Source organism: Perca flavescens, chromosome 14 (assembly GCF_004354835.1).
Source record: "Perca flavescens isolate YP-PL-M2 chromosome 14, PFLA_1.0, whole genome shotgun sequence".
NCBI lineage: Eukaryota > Metazoa > Chordata > Actinopteri > Perciformes > Percidae > Perca > Perca flavescens.
Genome location: NC_041344.1, coordinates 23,773,762 through 23,796,163, shown reverse-complemented (window position 1 = coordinate 23,796,163; position 22,402 = coordinate 23,773,762). Strand labels below are relative to the sequence as shown.

General features: G+C 41.0%; 2 protein-coding genes across 3 annotated transcripts; one reads left to right on the top strand and one right to left on the bottom strand.

Moving 5' to 3' along the window:
- Positions 1-356: 356 nt before the first annotated feature.
- gja4 (gap junction protein alpha 4) lies at positions 357-4,741 on the top strand. Its single transcript, XM_028597429.1, has 2 exons — positions 357-899; positions 2,619-4,741. The coding sequence occupies exon 2, from the start codon at positions 2,628-2,630 to the stop codon at positions 3,756-3,758; it is 1,131 nt and encodes a 376-aa protein (XP_028453230.1). The 5' UTR covers positions 357-899; positions 2,619-2,627; the 3' UTR covers positions 3,759-4,741.
- Positions 4,742-13,534: 8,793 nt separating this feature from the next.
- smim12 (small integral membrane protein 12) lies at positions 13,535-16,060 on the bottom strand. Of its 2 annotated transcripts, none has more exons than XM_028597883.1 (2): positions 15,233-16,060; positions 13,535-14,109 (listed from the first exon to the last, which is right to left on the bottom strand). In XM_028597883.1, the coding sequence occupies exon 2, from the start codon at positions 14,079-14,081 to the stop codon at positions 13,809-13,811; it is 273 nt and encodes a 90-aa protein (XP_028453684.1). In that variant the 5' UTR covers positions 14,082-14,109; positions 15,233-16,060; the 3' UTR covers positions 13,535-13,808. The 2 variants fall into 2 exon arrangements, with proteins under 2 accessions (XP_028453684.1, XP_028453683.1); XM_028597882.1 differs by having other exon boundaries at positions 15,227-16,056.
- Positions 16,061-22,402: the final 6,342 nt, after the last annotated feature.

Sequence of the window (22,402 nt, the reverse complement as noted above, 5' to 3'; positions counted from 1 at the left end):
TCTGCAGTAGCAAAACTAATGATACTGATGAGTAACAAGCTTTGACTCTCTTGAAATCATAGAGATAACGAGTTAAACGAATCGAAACAAACAAAAAAAAAAAGTAACGGGGCTCCATTTGATCGGTGCGTCATGTCATGTGCTTCTCGGAAATAAGGAGACTGGCGCCATTGCGTGGCATTATGGAAAATTACATGAGCCTGCATGGAAGTCAGATCGGGCCGTCCGTCATTTCATGATGTATTCTTATCCCATAAAATAAGACGGGACACAGATAGAGACATGATTACAAGTAGGCTATAGGCGGATGCAGAGAATAATACAGCAGACAGACAGACGATATTAGGAGGCTGGTCTATTTACTCTGTTCTTAGTCTAATTATGGTGCTGCTTATGGGTTTATTTATTATAAAAGTGCTGCACTGACTGACTTAAAGTGTTCCTTTCCCCCCTTTTAAAACACGACATTTAAGACCATCTCACTCTTTCCAGTAGGATATATTGTCCATTCTTGCCTCGACTTCTTAAGCATCTTTAGGCTATTTCTAACCTTCAATTAAGCGAAGTAAGCGATACTCCCGTGTAATTAATGCAAATTGGTCGTCTTTAAACAAAGTTAAACCCCGAAATCCCGAGCGCATTCAACCCGAGCTACTTTGGGTTCATCCATCCCATTTCCTGGACGAAGACCCTGAGGGAGGGCCAGTGAAGCAGGCATGGGAAAGTTCTCCCTACTTTTTTCCGATTACATCGATTCTTTTTAAGGAAGGCAAACACAAGCACACTTGTGCTGAAGACAGCTACTGTGAGGAGCGGAGGGAGGTATTCAAAAAGTAGACTGTTAGTGCGCAGACCAGTCCGCCAGTAAGGAGACAGACCCAGCTTCACGAGAGAGAAAGGTAAGAATCGTTTCCAATTACGAACATAAACACATAGATTATAATTGCTAATGTTGCCCTAACAAATAATAAATATATATATATATATATATATATATATATATATATATATATATATATATATATATATATATATATATATATATATAAAAACTTTTAGGCTGTATTGTGTAATGAGGGCATAATCACATGTCCCTGTGGTTCTCAATAGTTGTCAGCAAGTGTATTGTTCAGATATTGGGTTTACAGTGCCTTGAACGCCTCATTTTATTGACTTTTGGTAGTACTTTTGTGTTATTATTTCATCACCTTCTGTATTTCTAAAGTGAATAAGAGGATAAACTTCTGAATCTCTGTTATATTTCATTAGCTTTTTCACTATACATGATACTGAATCTGTGATTTTAAATATTGCGTTGTATGATTATTCATTTATTTAGCCTGCCTTGCTGCAGATGTTTTTGTTTTACATATATTCCATATGGTTTAAATAAAAAATGTAACAACTTAAAATATGTCAACAACAAGGGTAAAATGACTTTAAAACTAGACTTTAGACTAATGATTTCTTGGTTGTAGTGTTTCATTGTATTTTATACTACGATATATACATCATATGGAGTTTACAATCATATTCCATGCTATTTTTTCTATCTCGTATGGTGACCTATTACTAGTATGTTATTTCTTTGATATGTTTATTGAAGATCAAAGACAGATTAAAGACACTCAATATTCATATATTATGTACAATACTATCAGTCCACAGAGTCCCTGGCAGGCCTTTGTCTTGTCTCACCCTGCCAGGAGACTTTGTATTTGCCCTATTAGGAAGTTTTCTTATCTCAGTGGGAAAGAAATAACAAAAAAACAAAGTCTAAACAAATGGACAAGTGTCACCGCAGTGCCTAAACTCTCCCACCCACACAGGATGTTTATTCAGATGTGTGTGTGTGTGTGTGTGTGCGTGTGTGTGTGTGTGTCATTGAGCTCACTGACTTTCAACCTCCATCACCCCACACCCAAATAGGGTTATGAAATCAGTCGCTGTATGAATTGACTCAGCTTTAATTGGTTCATAAATTCAATTAGAGAAGTAAATGTATATAATAATGCTGTTTAATGTAAAAGTTTACGTGGCTTCTCTTGGACTCATTCACTCCAGTTTTATTGCGAACAGGGAAAGCGTACACTATTCCCTTTCATATGAAATGTTACACTTTAGTACCATGTGTTTTTGTTTTAGTTCATTTAAGGGTATGGGGGCCTTGTTGTTTTCACATCTTGATGATGAGGAGTTGGAGACCACCCTAACGACGGTGTGAGCTCATGGAAGAACTAATGGGGGGGAGGGGGACGGGGGCTGTGGCCAGATACATGTGTGCCCCAGTAAAGAAAGACGCCATTATACTGAAAAGTTTGGAGAAACTCAGCTAATTTTTTCCTTTTATGAATCATTGAACACGGGTATTAGCTGGAAAAATTAAATGAAATATACCAATTAGGTGTAAAGTGGCACATTCAAGCCAATCTGTTCATCAATGGAGCAGTAAATGAAAAGGTGGATAAACTAAATGACCTGAATAACAACCACAACTAGACGTGAAGGCAGGTAATGCGGGGTCCAGGCACCCGATACAAAATCATTATTTCTCAAACATTCTCTCATTCTCTCCCATCTGTTCATCCATCCGCCATCTACCAAACTGTCCCTCTTAGGAGCAGAGGATGTCCAGAGCTGACTGGTCCTTTCTTGAGCACCTGCTGGAGGAGGGTCAGGAGTATTCGACAGGTGTTGGCCGCGTCTGGCTTACCGTGCTCTTCCTGTTTCGCATGCTGATACTGGGGACGGCCGCCGAATCTGCCTGGGATGACGAGCAAGCGGACTTTGTCTGCAACACGCGACAACCTGGCTGCACTGCCGTGTGCTACGACAAAGCCTTCCCCATCTCCCACTTTCGCTACTTTGTCCTCCAAGTCATCTTCGTCTCCACGCCGACGATCTTCTACTTTGGCTATGTGGCTTTAAGGGCTGGAAAGGACAAGAAAAAAGAGGAGGATGAGAAGGAGGCGGAACAAGGTGTTAGCGGAGGTAAGAGGGACAATAACAACGTGACTGAAGATAATGCAGAAGAGAAGGAGAAACAAGAGGGCGGTGGTAAAGGTAGAAAAGCTTGCAAGGCTCCTCTTGAGGCTCCTAAACTGAAAGGCAGGTTGCTGTGTGCGTATGTATTCAGCATCCTGTTAAAAGTCCTCCTAGAAGTTGGCTTCATCCTAGGGCTGTGGTTCCTTTACGATGGCTTCTTCATCGCAGCAAAGTTCGAGTGCACGGTGTTCCCTTGCCCTCACACCGTGGACTGCTTTGTCTCTCGACCCACGGAGAAGACCATCTTCACCATCTACACTCAGGTGATCGCTGCCATCTCCCTGCTCCTCAACCTCGTCGAGCTGCTCCACCTCCTTCAGCTTGCCGTCTCCCATCGGCTGGAGAAACGCTACCGCGCCCAGCGACAAGACTACCTACCTCGGTCAGAGCAGCTACCGGCCCGACAGGAGGCTCCAGAACTCCAAACGGATGCGTCGCAGTCTTACAAAGCAGGGAGCCATGTTAACCTCCCTGTTCAGGGTGAGGCTGCGTGCTACCCCAACCCCTGTGAGAGCTACGGGGATCTGGCGATAGAAGTGAACTGGGGACCTGGGGAGGCCGGGACTGACCTGCTTCCCAGTTATGTGAACTGCATGGGGGCTATGAAGACAACCCATTCCCCTAGAGTCCATTATAAGAAGCACGCACAGCACACTGGGAAGAACACAAAGGTTACCCATAAGGGACACTCAAAGCAGAAGCATTATGTATGACCCAGTCAGATGTGGTGATGTGCTTAAGACCATGAGGGCTTTGTTTGGTTTCTGAGTCTTTCGGTTTTTTCAACCTATCCTGCACATGACACTTGACTGTCGGGGGTGCACAGTGAGAGCCCAAACAAAGAACAACTACTGCACTGTGAACTTGATGCCTACGAGGCAGGGAGACCGAGATTTACCAGATAAATGGACATTTTCAAAACACTCCCCAAGGCAAAGAAAATGAGACTCCACAATGAGAGGCGATGGCAGTCATAAGATGCCTTGATGTCACATTGTATGGCTTTTAGTGCTGAATGTGACAGTGTGGAAAAAAAAAAAAAAAAACCTGTGCAACAGGAGGTCTGCAGAGAGGCTAGGGATATTGTGCGAGTGTGTATGGGAGAGTATGCAGTACAACCAGATTTAAGCATATTCCTCTGAGATTTGCACCCCTGGAGTTCTTTGAAACCCCCCTTCTTCTCCTCCTCCTCCTCTCTCTCTCTCTCTCTCTCTCTCTCTCTCTCTCTCTCTCTCTCTCTCTCTCTCTCTCTCCCATGGCTCTGTCCACACTGTGGAATGTACTGGTCTCTGGATCCTGCTCTGCTCCCAAGAGGATAATGGCTGTGTGGACGCAGGCATGTATGCATGCATGCACACACACAATGTACTTTTCCCCTTTCACCCAGTGAGTTTTGGTCACTCGAGGGACTCGTGGAAGACATGGGTTAAGAGAAGCCAAACCAGAGGAATTCTGGGATGGTAAATGGCTTATCATAGCCAGTAACCATAGTAATTTAGCTATGAAGAAAGAGGGAGAGAGAGAGAGGACCAGTGCATACTAGAGCATGGCATGAGAGCTGAATAATGGAGGAAAGACAAGAATCCAGTTTGAAAATCAAACCTTTTTTGAGCTTGAGAGAGAACTTAAAGGTCCCATGACATGGTGCTCTTTGGATGCTTTTATATAGACCTTAGTGGTCCCCTAATACTGTATCTGAAGTCTCTTTCCCGAAATTCAGCTTTGGTGCAGAACTACAGCCACTAGAGCCAGTCCCACAATGAGCTTTCCTTAGGATGTGCCATTTCTGTGTCTGAAGCTATTGAGGAGGAGAGTGGGAGGGGAAAGGTAGAGGGTGGGGGTGTGGCCTTGACCAACTGCCACTTTTCTCATTTGAAAGCCATGATGTCTCTCTCTCATGGGTTGGCCAAATTCTCTGGGCGGGCAAAGCAGAGAAAGGGGAGGTAACCTTGCTTGTTATGACCTCATAACAAGCAGATTCCAAAACGGCTCATTTGAGCTTTCATTTTCTCAAAGGCAGAGCAGGATACCCAGGGCTCGGTTTACACCTATCACCATTTCTAGCCACTGGGGGACCATAGGCAGGCTGGGGGAACGCATATTAATTAAAAACCTCAAAGTGAAATTTTCATGCCATGGGACCTTTTTAAAGGATGCATCTTTGATTGCATATTGAATGGACTGAAAGCGGTACAGAAATGTGCAAACTAAATGAAAGGAAATGACTTATGTGAAAACTGTATTTAATGTTCAAGGTATTATGAAGAAATACAAGTTAATATTTATATTTTGTGTAAAATAAAGCTTAAAGTACCATAAATCTATGATGGCATTGTCAAATTATGGTGTAATTATCAATATATCATATCACATACTACATTTTTCCTGTCATACAAAATATACTACAGATCCTATACAGATACTACGTTCCATACTAGTTGATCTCTCGTGAACAGGATCCCTTTTCCTTTCTGAATATAGAATTTGATTTCTGTGTGAGCAAAATGTCTCTGAGGTGTGTAGTGCTTCTGTGTTCAAGCTCTATCCAAATACTGTCACAACAGGGAGGCTCTGAATCACTCAAGATAAAGCTCTTTGGGAATAATAAGGATGGAGGTGTGGAGAAGTGGATGAGCCTTACATGGTATCATGAGCATAACCTTCTGAGGGGGGGGAATGGAGGGAAATAACTTTGATTTAATGGCTGTTTTCAAATCTGTAGCTCTGGCTGTAAAGGGAAAAAAAGGCATCAATTATATAGCAGTTAAAAGTTCATACAAGGTGGAATAGCACTTTTTGCTGGCTCTATTTAATATCCCCTGGGGAGTCCTGAATGTTAACGCTGTTTTCCTGGAGTGCGATTGATAAAATCCAGCACTGTCGAGAAAGGTGCTCGCCTAGGCTCCGAATGAATGTAGCCATAAGTCTTTTCAGGGCTGCAGCCACAGCGCTCTGCAATACAGCGCTCATTTCCAGCAATTTACCGAACTGTCTCCATGACGATATGCAGTTATCTATAGCAGGAAAGGGGGTTTATGGGAAATCCAAGCGAGACAGGTTCTCATAAAACAAACCGCTTGAACTGTGTGAGGCCAAACAAGAACTGCAACAAGCAGCTGAAGAACAGAAATTAAAAAGACTTTATTTTTCATTTTGCTGCAGTTTGATCAAAATGTTTTATGATCTAATAATAATAAGAAAACTGTTTCTCTGTCCTCATAGTGGAATGTGTTGTTATTGTGGGCAGCCTCTCCCTGTGTCAAGGATAAATTGGCAGATACTGTTGAGAGAACAATCCAAACAGATCCTGCTGAAGCTGCCCAGTTCGATGCCTGTCCACTAGAACTTGGCTGGCATTCCCGTGCAGTCTTGTTATCTTAGTGCAGGTGGGTGGGTGCATGTGTGTGCACTTGTGCGCACGTGTCCACAAGAATGTTTGTGTGTGTTTTCACAAAAAGCCAAGGGGGTCACGAAACAGATTGCACGGGGCGTCCCGTATCAGCCCTCTGCTGCCAACCAAAGCCAGCAGCGGAACAGCAAGCTCCCTTTTACATTCATCTTCCCTATAGCCCATAAAGCCGGAGAAGCCCAACGCCCTACTCTATTCTTTCCACAGAGTAAACCTACACCTCTTGTTCAGCGAAGCAAATATAAACCTCCGAGATGAAAACAACTTCCCAGGTTATTTGCAGCTCAACAGCCATTTTATTTCTCTACAGACGATATCTAACCGCCAGAGAAATAGCGTTCCTCCTCTCAAGCCCCCTAATATCTACATCTTCCTCTGTCAGGAACTAACTAACTGTTTCTTAGTCACATCCATTAGTTTGATTACCTAATATTCACGTCTAGACTATTTCCCAAACTTCAGGCAATCTAATCAGACAGAAACTGCTTTCAGAGGATAGTCCAATAATAAAAAAATAAAAACTTGACAATGGAGATATTTGTTTGTGTAAAGCTGTGCAAATAAACGTGGGAGTCATTAGCAGGGAAGACCCCAATCTGTGTGATAGGTCATCCTTAACGGTTATACATGCAACCTCTGGGATCAGCTGCGTTTCAGCGTTTCCTGACATTGTTGAAGTCACTGCTGATGCATTTCCTCACTCTGTTGGTGAAGCCACATGCCGCTGATCACACACAAAGACAATATCTCCGTTTGGTGAATGAGTGTGCACAGAGATGGACGCACCCACTACAGCACACAATCTTTTAGAGTGAAAAAGCAGTTCAAAGTGCTGTCAAGTAGCCTCCGGGCTCCAGCAGGTCTTATGAAAGGCCAAGTGTCATGCCCAGAGGCAACTATCCTTTAGGGAAGGCCTTACAGCTGGGCCCTGCACCGGGCTCCGGAGGGTCTTTAAAGACCCACCTATGTGCCAGGCCTGTCCAAAATGGGTTGCTCTGTTGTCAGACTTCCTGCCAGCTGTACTGCCAAAAGCCCTGTGTATCTCTGGGGTGCATCCTGAAAAGGCAGAGAAAGCTCTCACACACACACACACACAAAAAGTTAGGACCAACATGACCTCCTCACGAAAACTCAGTCTTTCTCTCACACACACGCACACACACACACAAACAAGTGACCAGCAGCAGGGCTTAAAATAGCAAGCGACAGGGTGAATGAGGTTGCAAAGTTATGTAAGATCTCTTTATTTGGCTGTAATTGGAAATAATGTGCCTGGCACAGCAAAGACCACTTTTGGGTTTTAGTGTTTATGTTATAGTGTGTGTACATGTGAAAGGCACACGGCGTTGAGTGTGCCAACTCCCTTTGTTTCACTCAGTATACATACACACACACACACACACACACACACACACACACACACACACACACACACACACACAATACCAACACACAGCTTTCTCTGTATCCATAACAATGTCACGTCCAAGCACCCAAGTCCTTAATTTGGGCTACATAACAAAACAAGACAAAAATGCTTTGAGCAGTTCCTAAATTTAAACTCTGGATAGGAAGTGGGTCTGTATCTGTTTCCTGTTCCAGTATTGTTTATCCCCAAGGGATTGGTCGTTTGGGATTGTTCACCCTGACAATTGAGCTGCAGTGGGCATTGTTGCATTGTTTTGTTCCAGCTCCCCTGTGTTTTGTTGACCTAATGTTACGGCCGGCCCATCAAAGGCCAGTGAAGGATGAGGGAAATGGGCAAAGTGCCATCTGTGCAGCTGGAGTCAATTGAGAGGGCTGGTACCACTTATAGCAGAGAGAGAGAGAGAGAGAGAGAATTTGGTTGTATCTCGTCAGCTGTTTGTTGAGCTGAATTCCAGGTAGGAGAGTGGAGTCTTCTGGCTAAAAGTCTGGGTGTTTAGTTCAGAGCTGCACTAACCAATATATTTACATTAACAATAAGTCAGATGACTAAATGTGAAACTAAACTAAATGTGTAAACGGGTCTGTCGCAGGGACCAACCCACAAAGAATTATCGTCCAACTCTACAGTCCCCCCCCCTTTAGCTCAGTGAAGCGCTTTAGCGTCTTTCCGCTCATTGTTTTGGTTGTACGTCTCACAACCATACTGTTTTGGTTCACTCTCATTGCTCTCATCAATTCCAGCTGTTTTCAGTGAAAGTGCTCTGCTAAACAGACAGTATGCTACCTGCCTAGAACTAAACAACAGACAAAGTTAGTAACTATCTGGTGAACGTGGTAAAGTATGTACTGTAGCAAGTTAATAACCAAGTTAGAGTCTGCGGCGGATACCAAAATAGCTAAAAAAACAAGTGAATAATGGCCAGAAACACGACTCTAAATGAATGCTAATGTTGCTCAGTGTCTGCTGGAAGTGTAAATAGGCAACATGTTCACCACAAAAACTCAACAATCAAAAGAACAATTGATGCAGCTTTCAGTTTAATACATAGAGAATGCAACCATCCTGATGATCTTTTAGAGATAATAAGAGGGACTTAATATTGAAACTGTCTAGCAAGTATTTACCGTGGATAATCAGCCCTTTTAATTTGAAAGAATGTAATCGTTTTACCGGATGGAAACATTTCTGAAACAGCCGTTGTTGCGGATGTTTAAGCACCTCGTCTGTGTATAAATTTAATACACAGCAATACCTGTATTCCTGGATTCTGTGTGTGTGTGTGTGTGTGTGTGTGTGTGTGTGTGTGTTGTTTAATAGGGGATATGGTGCCCTTCCAGCAGGCAGACCGCTCTATTGTTCCTGCAGCAAAGGGAACACCGTCTCCGGCCTGTCCACTCAGGATGTTGGATTGGACCTCCTTTTTAAAAAAAAAAAAAAAAAAAAAGCATCACCCGCACCCATTATCCCCATCATCCAACAAGAACAATAGAGCACCTCCAACATCCCTCCTCCCCTCCTTTCCCAGGAGCCTCGGTGCTCGGTTCCCACAGTACTGTCCAGTTCTGGGCCATTGTTAGCAGCCGACCTGTCGTCTGATTGTTCCCAGGAGGACACACACACCTTTTACACACCTAAACACACCACACACTCCTTGTTAACTTTCAGTATAATTTAGTTGCATCTCCACGTCTCCATCCTCACTAGTTTCAGATGGAAACTTCCACCAGCTTGAAGTAATTGCCTCTCTGAACATGCACAAGCGGGCTCACCGGAGCGGAGCGCCTCATTCTGATAGCAAACTTAAGAGGGGAGTACAAGCTGATGACTGCCGATAGCGCAGCATTCACCAACCATGTGCCAATGTAAATCTGGGCCTCATAATCTTTCCCCAGTTCACTAGCTGGCAGGGTAACGCAGCAGAACTTAATCCTGGCACACTGGAAAAGGTTTTCATCCATTAAGAGAGCTCCTGAGGCACGGGAGAGATGGACCTTTCTGCTTCATTATTTAATGCAGGAAAGGCTGCGGGACTGGAGTAAAAGTGTCAACAAAATAATGATTAGAGTTCTCTCTAAGTGCATGTGAGATATCACGTGTCGGATTTAAAAAGCTTCATAAAGTTTTCTCATTTTGTAGCATTTTACGACCCCAGTAACTTCTCCATCTTCAATCGATGGTGGATTCTTATTAAAGTCTTTGTTCCCTGACCACATCACTTGTCTTGTTTTAATAACGAGGATGATAAAGATTTTCTCGATTGAATTTGTGGGAACTTTTCCCTCTTTCTGCCTACACAGGGAGACCAAAAGTCACCGTCGGGTACAGGCAAAATCACTGAAGTGCTCGTGTAGAGCGGCAGTCTCCATGATTATTCTTTCAGAACTATATTATCCTAAATAAGCATACCATATTCTTAATCATGACTTGTTATCACACAGAGAAAGTCCCCAGTGTACGGAAGTAAATCACTGTTTTTGTTGGAATACTAAAAAAAAAAATATGTGACTTTGCTGATTGTGAGATAAAGTGATAGAAGTGGCCCTTAAAAGGATACGCCAATTTTAGCTTCATGTTGTTCTGCTAATGGCCTGTATCAAAAGGAATGTTTCACATCTATGTTGTTGTACATGTAGCTCTTTAGTCATAAAATTAAAAGCAATGACAGATAGCGCCAAGACCAATATGCAATCTGTATATAATTACATAAATAAGATGAGTTATTCACACACTGCGCAAATGCAGATGAATGCAGGCCCTGTTCTTCAAACGTGGCTTAACTAATCCAGACTAAAATTATACTGTTAATTCTCATCCAGCAAACTGGGTCGGTTGAAGCTGTTAAAAGATTGTTTGATTAATATTAGAATAGTGTGCTCTTATTTTGAAATAACGGTAACATGAGTAGAGTTACCATGATCAGCTCTCATATAATTGGCTGAGTGCTGCACTTACAAGAGCTTAGGCTATGTTCACAGCGCAACGCTCAATGCTTAATTCTGATTTTTTTGCTCAGATCCAATTTTTTGTTTGGCTGTTCACATATAATGTAGCCTATATCAGATTCCAGTGTGAACTGTTTACGGTTTTTCGAACTGACCCGCGTGCGCAAAAGAACAATAACAATAACATTAGACGCAGCATGCTGTTACACTAAAGTTAGGGAGGTTATGGAGGAAGTAAGCATTGTCACTTTTATTTCAAAATGTTTGTGTAATGGCAGCCGTAACATTAATGAGCAGGTGCTGAGGAGGAGAAGAATGAAGAGAAAGAGAGACAATTTACCTATTTTGGCCTTTTATGGGGTTATGGCTGCAAATTCACTACAGAGGTATGTGTGGATTTCCATTTTGTTTGCTATTTTTTCAAAAACGGAGTGGTTAAGGTATGATCCTTCTAGTTTTGACTAAATTTAAATATCTCCCCATACACTAATTAGGTCTAATTCCTCACCATCCCTCCATTGACTTGCTCCATCACTGTTCTTTATTTTGTAGGCCTAGTCCAGTTTTAAATTTTACTGTCTGTAACTAGGGCTAACTCCTGCCGGCGCATAATTGTGACAAATGTCGATGTAGATTGACGTAAAAGTTGCATCAAATCCGCCTTGGTTGTTCACACTGCGGCCACATTGAAAGGAAAACAGACCTGGTTCTGATTCAGGACCACATATGGAAGTGGTCTAAATCTGATTTGAAAAAATCTGATCTGAGTGCGCGCTACTTCTGAAGAAGTCTGACCTGGTCATTTGATCCCCCCAAAAAATCAGATTTGGGCCACTTTTGCCTGCAGTCTGACCGTAGCCTTATTAGTGACCTGGGTAGCCTCCCCAGCATGCACTGGGGTCAATAGATTCATGGGCATGAGTGGCATTTTGTGTGTGCTCTTACCTTGTTACTAGTGTCATTATGCTTTGCAAACAATGTTAGTTAAATAATGTACCTTTTTAGTTTATGAATTAAAATCCAATTTAAAATGAGTATACGGTTGATGTTAAATTTGATGTCATGTTTTGTGGTTCCATCGGCCTTTTAACAACATGAAAGTTTTGTCTATTTAGGGTTGGTTCTTTTTGTAAAAGGTACCTATTTCATTTTGTGTATTTTATCCTAAAACCTGGTATAGTGAAAATTAAATTGTGATTATTGCCCCATTTTTGGGATGTAAAGATTTCTCATGAACCTACAACTTCTAAACATCTAAAATCATATCTACCAGCAAAGGGACCATTTGTATCTGAAATTGACTTCATATTCAGGATGGGCGTATTGTATGGTTCATCTTAAAAACACTTGATCATATAGCTATCTGTGAATGAGCCTATACTGTCGGAGGTTTGGTCTTAGTTAAGAACTTGTAGCTCAGACAGCAGACGCAGAAACATGTTAAGGCAGCTTTGAAGAACTGGAAAATTCCAGACTTTTCAAATGGATTCTTTTTTTGTTATCCTTTTTATATCATACCAGAAGTATAACGCAGTATTGTCCACACGCCAAATTTCAAGTGTAATGAGTTGGCGGTTTCCCCCATTGATTATTGCTTTGTCTATGGCATTCCCTCCAAAAATAATTTCCTTGTTGAAGCTGAATGAGCAGAGTCATTACTTCCTTCCTGTGACTTTAATGTTACTTTCTGTCCTCGGCTTGGCAGCAGTGTCGTTTCATTATCAAGTGGGATCGGATATTTGTGCGGACCTGAATGTAAAACAATGAGGGTGAAACACAAGTGACTAAAACTGAAACTTTGTTAGGAGAAATGAGTAGCGGGAAGTGGTGATGTCAAAAAGTAAACGTCTAGCCTATTTACAGTAGCATGCAAGTTCCTTTATTCATATTTGTCACAGACCGTCCAAACTTTCTAAAATGATAGTATTTTGTAGATGTTCCAGACAATAGGACTAAGCAGCTTAAACTTCCTGAGAGACCTCCCACACTGTTGGCTTATTTTGTCACATACCATCAAAAGTTACACAAAAAAAAAAAACCTACAACAAAGACCTGTTTCTCTTCCTCTGCTTTTATGTTAACAATCAGAAGTTCTTTCTCAACATACAGAAATGATTAAAAGGAGAAACTCTTTTTAAATGTCTTGGAACATGGAAATGATTTGCATTTTGGCCATCTCTTGCACCGTTTGTGTGGGATTTAAAAGCAGGGACACAATAACATTTGTGCCATAATACTACAAATAGATATAAATAAAACAGAAAATGACCAATTCCCATCAAACCCTGTCCATATTTAAAGTGTTTTAATTATAGTGTATTAGTTTAGTTATTGATCAATGCACGAACAGGCATGTACGACATCAAGGGGAAAGTCAAATAATCACATACAGATAGGGCTGGGCGATATGGAGAAAATCAGATATCACAATATTCTTGACCAAATACCTCTATCGCGGCGATATTCTAGGGTTGACAATTGGGGCTTTAACAAAATATCTTCACACTTAGATTTTAGATAAATAATCATCAGTAATGTGGACATAATGTCTAAGTGGGAAAAAGGCAAATAATAGAACAGCTAGAACAGTCTGCTAAGTTCAGAAAAGTACATCACTTTATTGCAATGCAACCTTTAAAACCAGTAAAAGACAACACTTATGTCATATCACGATATCCAAAATCTAAGACGATATCTAGTCTCATATCACGATATCGATATAATATTGATATATTGCCCAGCCCTACATACAACATATATAAGCTATATTTGACTTGGTGAAAGTATGTGTTTTTTAATTACCCTCTAGCTTCTTAAAAGTAGCAGATATTTACACAGGCAAGCTGATGCATTAGTGAGGATGTATGGCTGAGGTAAATGGGAAGAATGGGTGTTTTTGCCTTCTGGTTCACCCCCTTTTGCCTCCAATGAATTATCCTCCTGCTGAGAAAGGGTAAACGCAAGTCTCTCACACCAACACGGGTTAGCTCTTTTCCGGTCTGTTCCTGTTCAGAGCTGCTCTAGGTGTGAACTCCAGTTTCTCTTTCAGGCTAAGCACCTGGGTGCTGTCCATGCCCTCTTGTTCCTGCAGCTTCCTGTCCTCCCTCAGTTCCAGGATGCTCTTCTCCTCTCGAGGTTTAGGGGTCCCCCTGATAAACCACTCCAGGTGGTAGCCCACTGCCCCCACCACAAAGGCAACAGGGAAGGTCACATAAGGGGCGTAGGTCCGTACCGCCGTCCAAACTAGAGGCCACATGACTGCACACCGCTTCCACTCCCGGGTGCTACATAGGGGGGAGAATAATTAAGCTGTTTGTGTGTTTTATCTTACAGTACAATTACTGGTTGGTTACAGTGTTCTAGTAAAGAGGGAAAAGTGAGAGCTATTTGCACATAAAAGTGAATTTATATACCCATGCTAACATATAACTGCATTCAAGAAGACTACAACATGAAAGAACATATATCACTTAAACAACTTTCTGTTCCATCAGATTCCAAACATTAGGGGAGAGAACATAATTAATAAAAAGGCATTTATTGTTGTTGTTTTTTTACATTTTAAATCCATTTAAAACTAGTGAGATAATAGTCTTCATTAGAGCTGAAAAGAATTCAGCAGGGTTTACTTTTAATTGTGTTGATACCAGAGATGTCTGAAATTGACTGTACATACACATAACTGTGTTGTCACACACGGAGGAAGTCAGGCAGACACCAAACACAAAAGGCCTATTATTTGCCCTTCTCATGCCCTCCTCACCTGTCCTTAGCTACAAACAACAACATAGAGCTAGCTAGCTTACAAAACGAATGGCGGATTCAACGAGACCAGAGCAAGGCGTTCCAAAAGTTAAAATCCGAATACAGGTAACCACAGCTTAAAAAAAATAAAATGTAAACAGCTGAAACAAGTAGCATAACCATAGAATGAATGAATCCATTTTATTTCTATGCGCATAACATAACGTTAGTCTTCACGGAACTTGCAACCTTAGCGCTAAATTCCTTTGGAGGGGAATTTAGATACATGGTTTAACATTTAAAAAGTTAAAATTCTGGGATAATTTGCGTTTGTTCGCGGGTTGCTTGTTTGCCGAAATGAAAAGCGGTTCCTCTCGATTTGGAAGGGGCATTCAGTTATGTCCGAAGTCGTATGGTTTACTTTGTACATAAAAAGGGAAATTACATGTTCAAAATGTATATGGAGTTTGGCATGGCGTGTAGCTGTCTTACAGTGACTTGATAAGTAACGTTAGTTAGAATCCGAGCTGTGACACTCTATAGATAAAACTGCACCCGCTAACGTTAGGTTTACTAGAAAGACGTCTGTGTGGTGTTTATCTCTTTAATAATAATATATGATGATGACATTGGTTTAATTCATAGAGCTTAACTCACCTTTACCGTTAGCACGTTGGTGCAGCAGTGGATATAGATACGCAATTTCCGTATGTCTTCTTCTTGTTCTATAATCCCGGCAGTGTAAACGCTGCTAAGCGTATTACTGACCTGCACCGGTCAAAGTTTGAACTACATTTTTACATACTGTTTTGTGTCATGCAGGAACCATAGACTGTAAAAAATGAACAGCCAGCGGCAGCAACTAAAGAACTGCCTTGGAAGATAAGTTGATGTTTCTTACGGGGGCTCTGTAGTTTCTCACTGTGTCCAAACAAAGATTCACCAGAAAATGCCTCAAGTGCTGCCATTCCAGAATACTTCTAGTCTTACTGCCCTAGCTACTTCCTACATTCTAGGAAACCATGCCTTCCTGCCATGGGACTCCCATCACACAAGCCAGAAACATGTTTTCCTACAACAAGGACTAATTTAGCCCACAGTGCCCCAACCTCAATCTACACAGTTTAACTGAGTCGCTACGGCACAGAGAAGTACAGAAACATACTTCTCGGACTTCAGGTTGTGTCTATCTACCCCTGACTTCCTTTTCCCACCCGCTCTGCCAATTCTTCTACTGAGCCCTCTTAAATTCTTTCTTTCTGTTCCACTCTCCACAGTGGTACATAAACATCTACTTCTCTTCTTAAGCTCTCCTTTGCAATGCTCATTCCCCCTCACCGCAGCGTGACACGCTCAAGATACCATTCACAGTGTCATGACGAGCTTTAGATTTTCCTACTCTTAAAGTTTCCAGAGCAGCTGCAGAATCAGGACAGATGATGACTTCTCTAGTTCTGGCTTCCTCAATCCCCACCCCAATCCCCACCATAGAGCGCGGATGATGGGCCTCACTTTGCTGTGACCAAGAAGGGTTTACTTGCGTTTTTCCTCGGTGCTTTTGCACCACCCAGTGGTCAAAATAGTACGCTACTTTGAGATGAGGACTGCCAAAACATGCATTTACATTTTTTGTTTGTTTTAGGAAACACAAAGTAACAATTCTACTTCTACTGCTAGTGGTTGGTACCAATAAATTGTGCAGCACTTTACAATAATTACTTTGACAATAGACAATAAAAAATACATACATTCACTTAAAGATCATTTAATGTGGACTCACTGCAACAGGAAATGAAAGTAGAGGTCAGACTTAGTGATCCACTAATCATATATTATGTTAATATAACAGTATGGCAACATTAATAAAGTAATTTACTTATTTGTCTATCCTTTGAAAATTGAAACAACCATTTTCCCATTACCCCACAAAAATAAATGACATGTTATTCAAGCATATCTCATTAAACTGTGGAACAATCAAATACGTTATAATGAAATAACCAATATAGTGCAATACATCAATATTATATCAGCATCTATATATGAGGCTAGATGTCGTCCTGGATATCGTAATATCAGTATATTAAGTGTTGTCTTTTCCTGGTTTTAAAGGCTGCATTACATTAAAGTGATGAACTTACCAGACTTACTAGCTGTTTTATGATTTGCCTTTACCCACTTAGTCATTGTATCCACATTATTGGAGTTAATATTTTGTGAAAGCACCAATAGTCAACCCTACAATATTACCGCAAAATCAACATTGTTATATTTGGTACAGAATATTGTGATATTTGATTTTTTTCCATGCTGCCCAGCTCTATATACATGTACGTTTGTCCCTTCCTGAAAAGCCATGTAAAAAAAAAAAGCCAAGTACCATCTCTTTCTGTGTTCAAACATCAATGGCATCCTTGTACAAAGTCCTCCTCTCAAGGAATACTCATGAAAGGCTGACATATGTCAGCAGTATTGTGTCATATGCGTGAGCTACCCCTCATGGATAACAAACCTATTAAAGTTCTCATATTATGCTCATTTCCAGGTTCATAATTATATTTATCACTGAAAACACCAGTGAATCATTCATTCAGCTTTTCTCCTCTACACCCACCCTCACTGGGGCCTCAGTCACTGAGCTTGTAGATAATTTCAACTGTAAAATTACGAATGTTATTGATGCTATTGCTCCCACTAAGGTCAAAGCTGTCTCTGGTAAGAAAAGATCTCCATGGAGAAATTTTATAGTTGTGAGAACAGAAAAAAGAGAGTGTCGAAAAGCTGAACGCAGTTGGCGAAAATCTAATCTCCAGGTCCATTATAACACTTATAAAGAGAGACTTCGCATTTATAATATGGAACTAAGGAATGCAAGGCGGTCCTTTTTCTCTGACATTATTGCCAGAAACAATAATAATTCACGTGCTTTGTTTGCTACTGTTGATAGATTAACAAACCCTCCAGTACCAATAGCATCTGAACTGTTGTCTACCAAGGCTTGCAATGACTTTGCCTCCTTCTTCACAGACAAAATTCAGAAAATTAGACAAACAGTCAGTGCTTCCATATCAAGTACAGGATATGTGTTGTCACAGTGTGCACGCAAAACAAATTCCAACATGACACAATTTCATACGATCAACCTTAAAAACCTGGAGGACATTATACAACATCTGAAAACCTCCTCCTGTTGCCTTGATATTCTACCAACAGGTGTTTTCAAAAATGTTTCGAATTGTTTGGCTTCTGATCTTCTACAGATTGTAAACACATCTCTGCTCTCAGGTATCTTCCCACAGGCCCTGAAAACTACAGTCATCAAGCCACTCCTAAAAAAGAACAATCTAGACACGACACTAATGAGCAACTATAGGCCAATATCAAACCTTTCATTTTTAAGTAAAATCATAGAAAAAGTGTTTTTTCAACAACTCAACCTTTTCTTATCGCTAAACAACAGTTTTGATGCCTTCCAGTCAGGTTTTCGACCACACCACAGCACTGAGAAGGCTCTTGTTAAAGTCTTTAATGACATCCACTTAAACACAGATAGTGGTAAAATTTCAGTCTTAGTATTAGTTGATCTCAGTGCTGCATTTGATACGGTAGACCATGACATATTGCTTGACCGATTGGAAAACTGGGTTGGTCTTTCTGGCTCAGTGGTTTGAATCCTATTTAAAGAATAGGGACTACTTTGTGTCTATAGGTAATTATACATCTGAGCATACAAATATGACGTGCAGAGTTCCCCAAGGCTCAGTTCTGGGGCCTCTTCTGTTCAACATCTACATGCTTCCACTGGCTCAGATTATGGAAAACAACAAAATAAGTTACCATAGTTATGCGGATGACACACAAATTTACATAACCTTATCGCCAGGGAACTATAGCCCAATACAACAATTAAATATGTGCATTGAACAGATTAATGATTGGATGTGCCAGAACATTCTTAAATTAAATGAAGAAAAAACGGAGGTGGTTGTTTTTGGAGCAAAAGAGGAACGATTGAAAGTCAGCGCTCAGCTTCAAACAACAATGTTAAAAACAACAGACAAAGCAATAAATCTTGGTGTAGTCATGGACTCAGACCTAAATTTTAAAAGCCACATTAACATAATTAAAAAAACAGCCTATTATCACCTTAAAAATATATCAAGGGTTAAAGGACTTATGTCTCAGCAGGATTTGGAAAAACTTGTCCATGCTTTTATCTTCAGTAGACTTGACTACTGTAACGGTGTCTTTACAGGTCTCCCTAAAAAATCAATCAAACAGCTGCAGCTGATTCAGAACGCTGCTGCTCGAGTCCTCACTAAAACCAAGAAAGTGGATCACATCACTCACGTACTGAAGTCTCTACACTGGCTTCCAGTTCCTCAAAGAATTGATTTCAAAATACTTTTACTGGTTTATAAATCACTAAACGGTTTAGGGCCAAAATACATTTCTGATCTGCTACTACACTATGACCCACCCAGACCTCTCAGGTGGTCTGGGACAGGTCTACTTGTTGTCCCCAGAGTCAGAACTAAACAGGGGGAAGCAGCGTTCAGTTTTTATGCTCCACATATTTGGAACAAACTCCCAGAAACCTGTAGGTCCGCTGCAACTCTGTTCTTTTAAATCTAAGCTAAAGACCTATCTTTTTGATGTTGCTTTTCTTTAAATAATCTATTTTATTAACTTGAATTTCTTATACTGCACTGTAACTTTTATTCTTATACTGCACTATCAATTTTATTCTTGTCTTTTAATGCTTTTAATTTGTTTATTATTGTTTTTTAATTGTTTTCTAACTGCTCTTTAATGTTTTATGTAAAGCACTTTGAATTGCCCTGTTGCTGAAATGTGCTATACAAATAAAGCTGCCTTGCCTTGCCTTGCCTTGCCTTGCCTTGCCTAGGCGAGCATTATAACGTGTGATAGAAAGTGACGCACGTTTGTCTCTGAAGTAAAGGCTGGACTACAATAGAGCTGTTTGGAGCAGTTTGTGAACAGTGTTTTCTGTTGGAGATGGTAAGTCCCTTTGGAGTGGACTTTGGGCTTTTTCACTTTGTAAACCTATAACGTGCACACAAAAAGATGTATAACACAATAAAGCAAAGGGGAAAAGCCAAAAAGCATAATATGAACACTTTAACTGCCAAGATTGTTTTCTTTTTAGTTTAAAAGTACAGTTTTGCATATAAAGGCAGAGAGACTTTCAGAGGCTTGGTAAACTCTATAAAGACACAAACTGTTTTAGAAGTTCTGCTTTTGTTTACTTTAACTGTTTATGAGGGATGCAGAGAATTTGTGTAAATTTCAGCCACCCAGCGGGAAACCATAAATTACAGCGATGACTATCGAGGGAAGATATTATGCTACTGTAGTTTCTGGGTAGTGAATCGGTAAGTGCTCTTCGCAGGGCTCCATTTGATTGATGACGCTGATTTTTCTGCCCCCTGACCCAAAAAGATTTCCACAAAACTATACCATGCAGTGTACCGGGCACAGGGGTGATCTATGGCAGTTGGAATGGAGCCTGTCATGGAGCAATGACCAGATCTGACTCATTGGTCATATGTGCAGAGGGAGAAAGTTAAAAAAATTGAGCCATATCCACATTTTTATGTTATCATTACTTCAAATGACTGCTAAAATTATTGTGATTAAGAGGATTCGGTGTGGGCGATTATGCTTCAAAATGATTCTTTTAAGCAGTTCCTCCCTCTATGCTGTCCATCTTGTTGTTGCCAGAACTGGCATTTGATCACTCCTTTCAGATAAAGTGAAATGTGCTCATCCCCTGCGGGAAAACAACATTATTAGTGCCAGTTCTGCTTTACCAACAACCTTAGCAGTGCCAGGAATATTTCATCAGCCCCTGCTTATTAGTAAATGAGATTTAGAGCTGCACTAGCCAAGAGTTTTATGTAAAAATACAACCATGTTATCAATCCAAATCAGACGGAGTGAAATTGTAGCATCCTCACTAACTGAAGCCCCACAGGCCTGCTGTTTGCCCAAGTTAATTACAGATGTCAGGCATGGTCAGTGGTGGAAATTTTCCTCATTACACAGGAAATGACAATCAGCACTTAGGTTAAATCACTGCATATGCCAGGAAAATGCTGCTGTGATGCTCTCTATGGGCTGAAACCTTCAAGTATGGTGCACTTTTGGCTACACTTGTAAGTCCCCAAACTCAATGTTTTGAAAGCGACGCGACATCCATGTTCAGGTGATGTGTCGGATGGTGGCAGGGAAAATGTGACACAAAAGTGTGCTTAAGGACTTGGCACAGCTAAGTTAAGCCTCAGATGAAGATGGGAGGGTGAGGGGTAAGGAGGAGACGGATGTGAGATGTGGGCAAAAAAAAAAAAGATGCACAGGAGAATTTGATGGATTGTCTCTGATTTGGAAAGAGACGAGGAGAATCAGGAGGACTCTTGACGCAGACTGTGATCAAGCAGAGTAACAGATGGCGGGGGAAAGAAGCGCCAGATGTGGAAAGGGAAGACAGAGGCTCTTGTGCTCTTTTGTGCAGCCAATCAGCCCTACAAGGGAGAAATGAGTAAGTGATTTGAGGCACTTTGAGGTCAAAGGTCACTAGTAAGGTTTGGATTTCAACTGGCTATGACTGCTGAAGTGACTTCCCTTCTTTTTTTTTTTCAACCACAAAAATCCTTTAGCCAAGCTTCTAGAAGTGTGCCAAATTTGTCATACTGACACTGAAGTGGTGATACTTAGCCTTTAGACCAGGGGTCTTCAACGTTTTTTAAGCCAAGGACCCATTAACTGAAAAAGAGATGGAGCAGGGACCCTCTACTACATATATTGTATAAAATTAGGTTGCGTATTAAACTGGGCCTAAAATAACGTGTGGAATGCCAATACCAATAGCATTTAAACATATCTTTTTAGTGCAAAATGTACTAAGCTGTTAAACAATAAATGTTGGTATGATGCATGTGGTACTAGTCTGGCTATCACCAGACCAAGCTCAGTCTTTTAAGATTGAACATTAGTCTGGGGAGTCTGCTCTGTATTTTCTACTGCACAATGAGGCGTGATCAACGGGCATAGTTCAAATGACTCTGTACGCAACTGGATAGTCCTTCAACCAATCAGACCAACGATGCGGGTGACGTACTTTGCAGTCGGTAGTAAGGCAAACAAATCCTTCTTTTGTAGGAATTTTTCCAGGGCAAGTTTCTGTTCCGTTTTCAGAAGAACATGCCTTTGAAATCTTTTAAAACAACAGTGACAATGGGTTGCTGCGCTTCGGTGGCCGGCTTGTTGAATGTAAACAAAAAGCTGGTCACTTCTCTGTCGTCATCGTGTTAAACCCGCCGATAGGGCACGCCAGGTGGATAAGCCAGTTTGTGATTGGTCCCCTTAGATTTGTAACAGAAGCAGGAGAGATAAACGTACAGGTTTCCAGCCTGAGCTGCAGGGTGAAGTCAAATCGCCGGCAGATCGGGCTGGGTTTACCCAGTCTAATGTGGTACAGTCAATCCTTAGAACTGACTGTATCTGTGGGTGGCTAACTTAGTGACTACCTTACCTTAGGCCAGTTAGCTTATCATCAATGTGTTTGTTTTTCACAAATAGGCTGATTTATTTTTGCTAATAATATGGCGGACTTGTGTTAAGACATTTACATTTTTAATAAAACAAAAAAGATTGGTGCACCCCCGCAGTAACTCTGAAGACTTCTGCTTTAGATACAGATTAAACATTATGCAGCTTCTTATAATATATCGAAACTCTTAAAAGTGTACGACCTGTATTTATTTTCATTTGTGTGAATGCTTGTCAATCAAGAATATGAACGCATCAAAA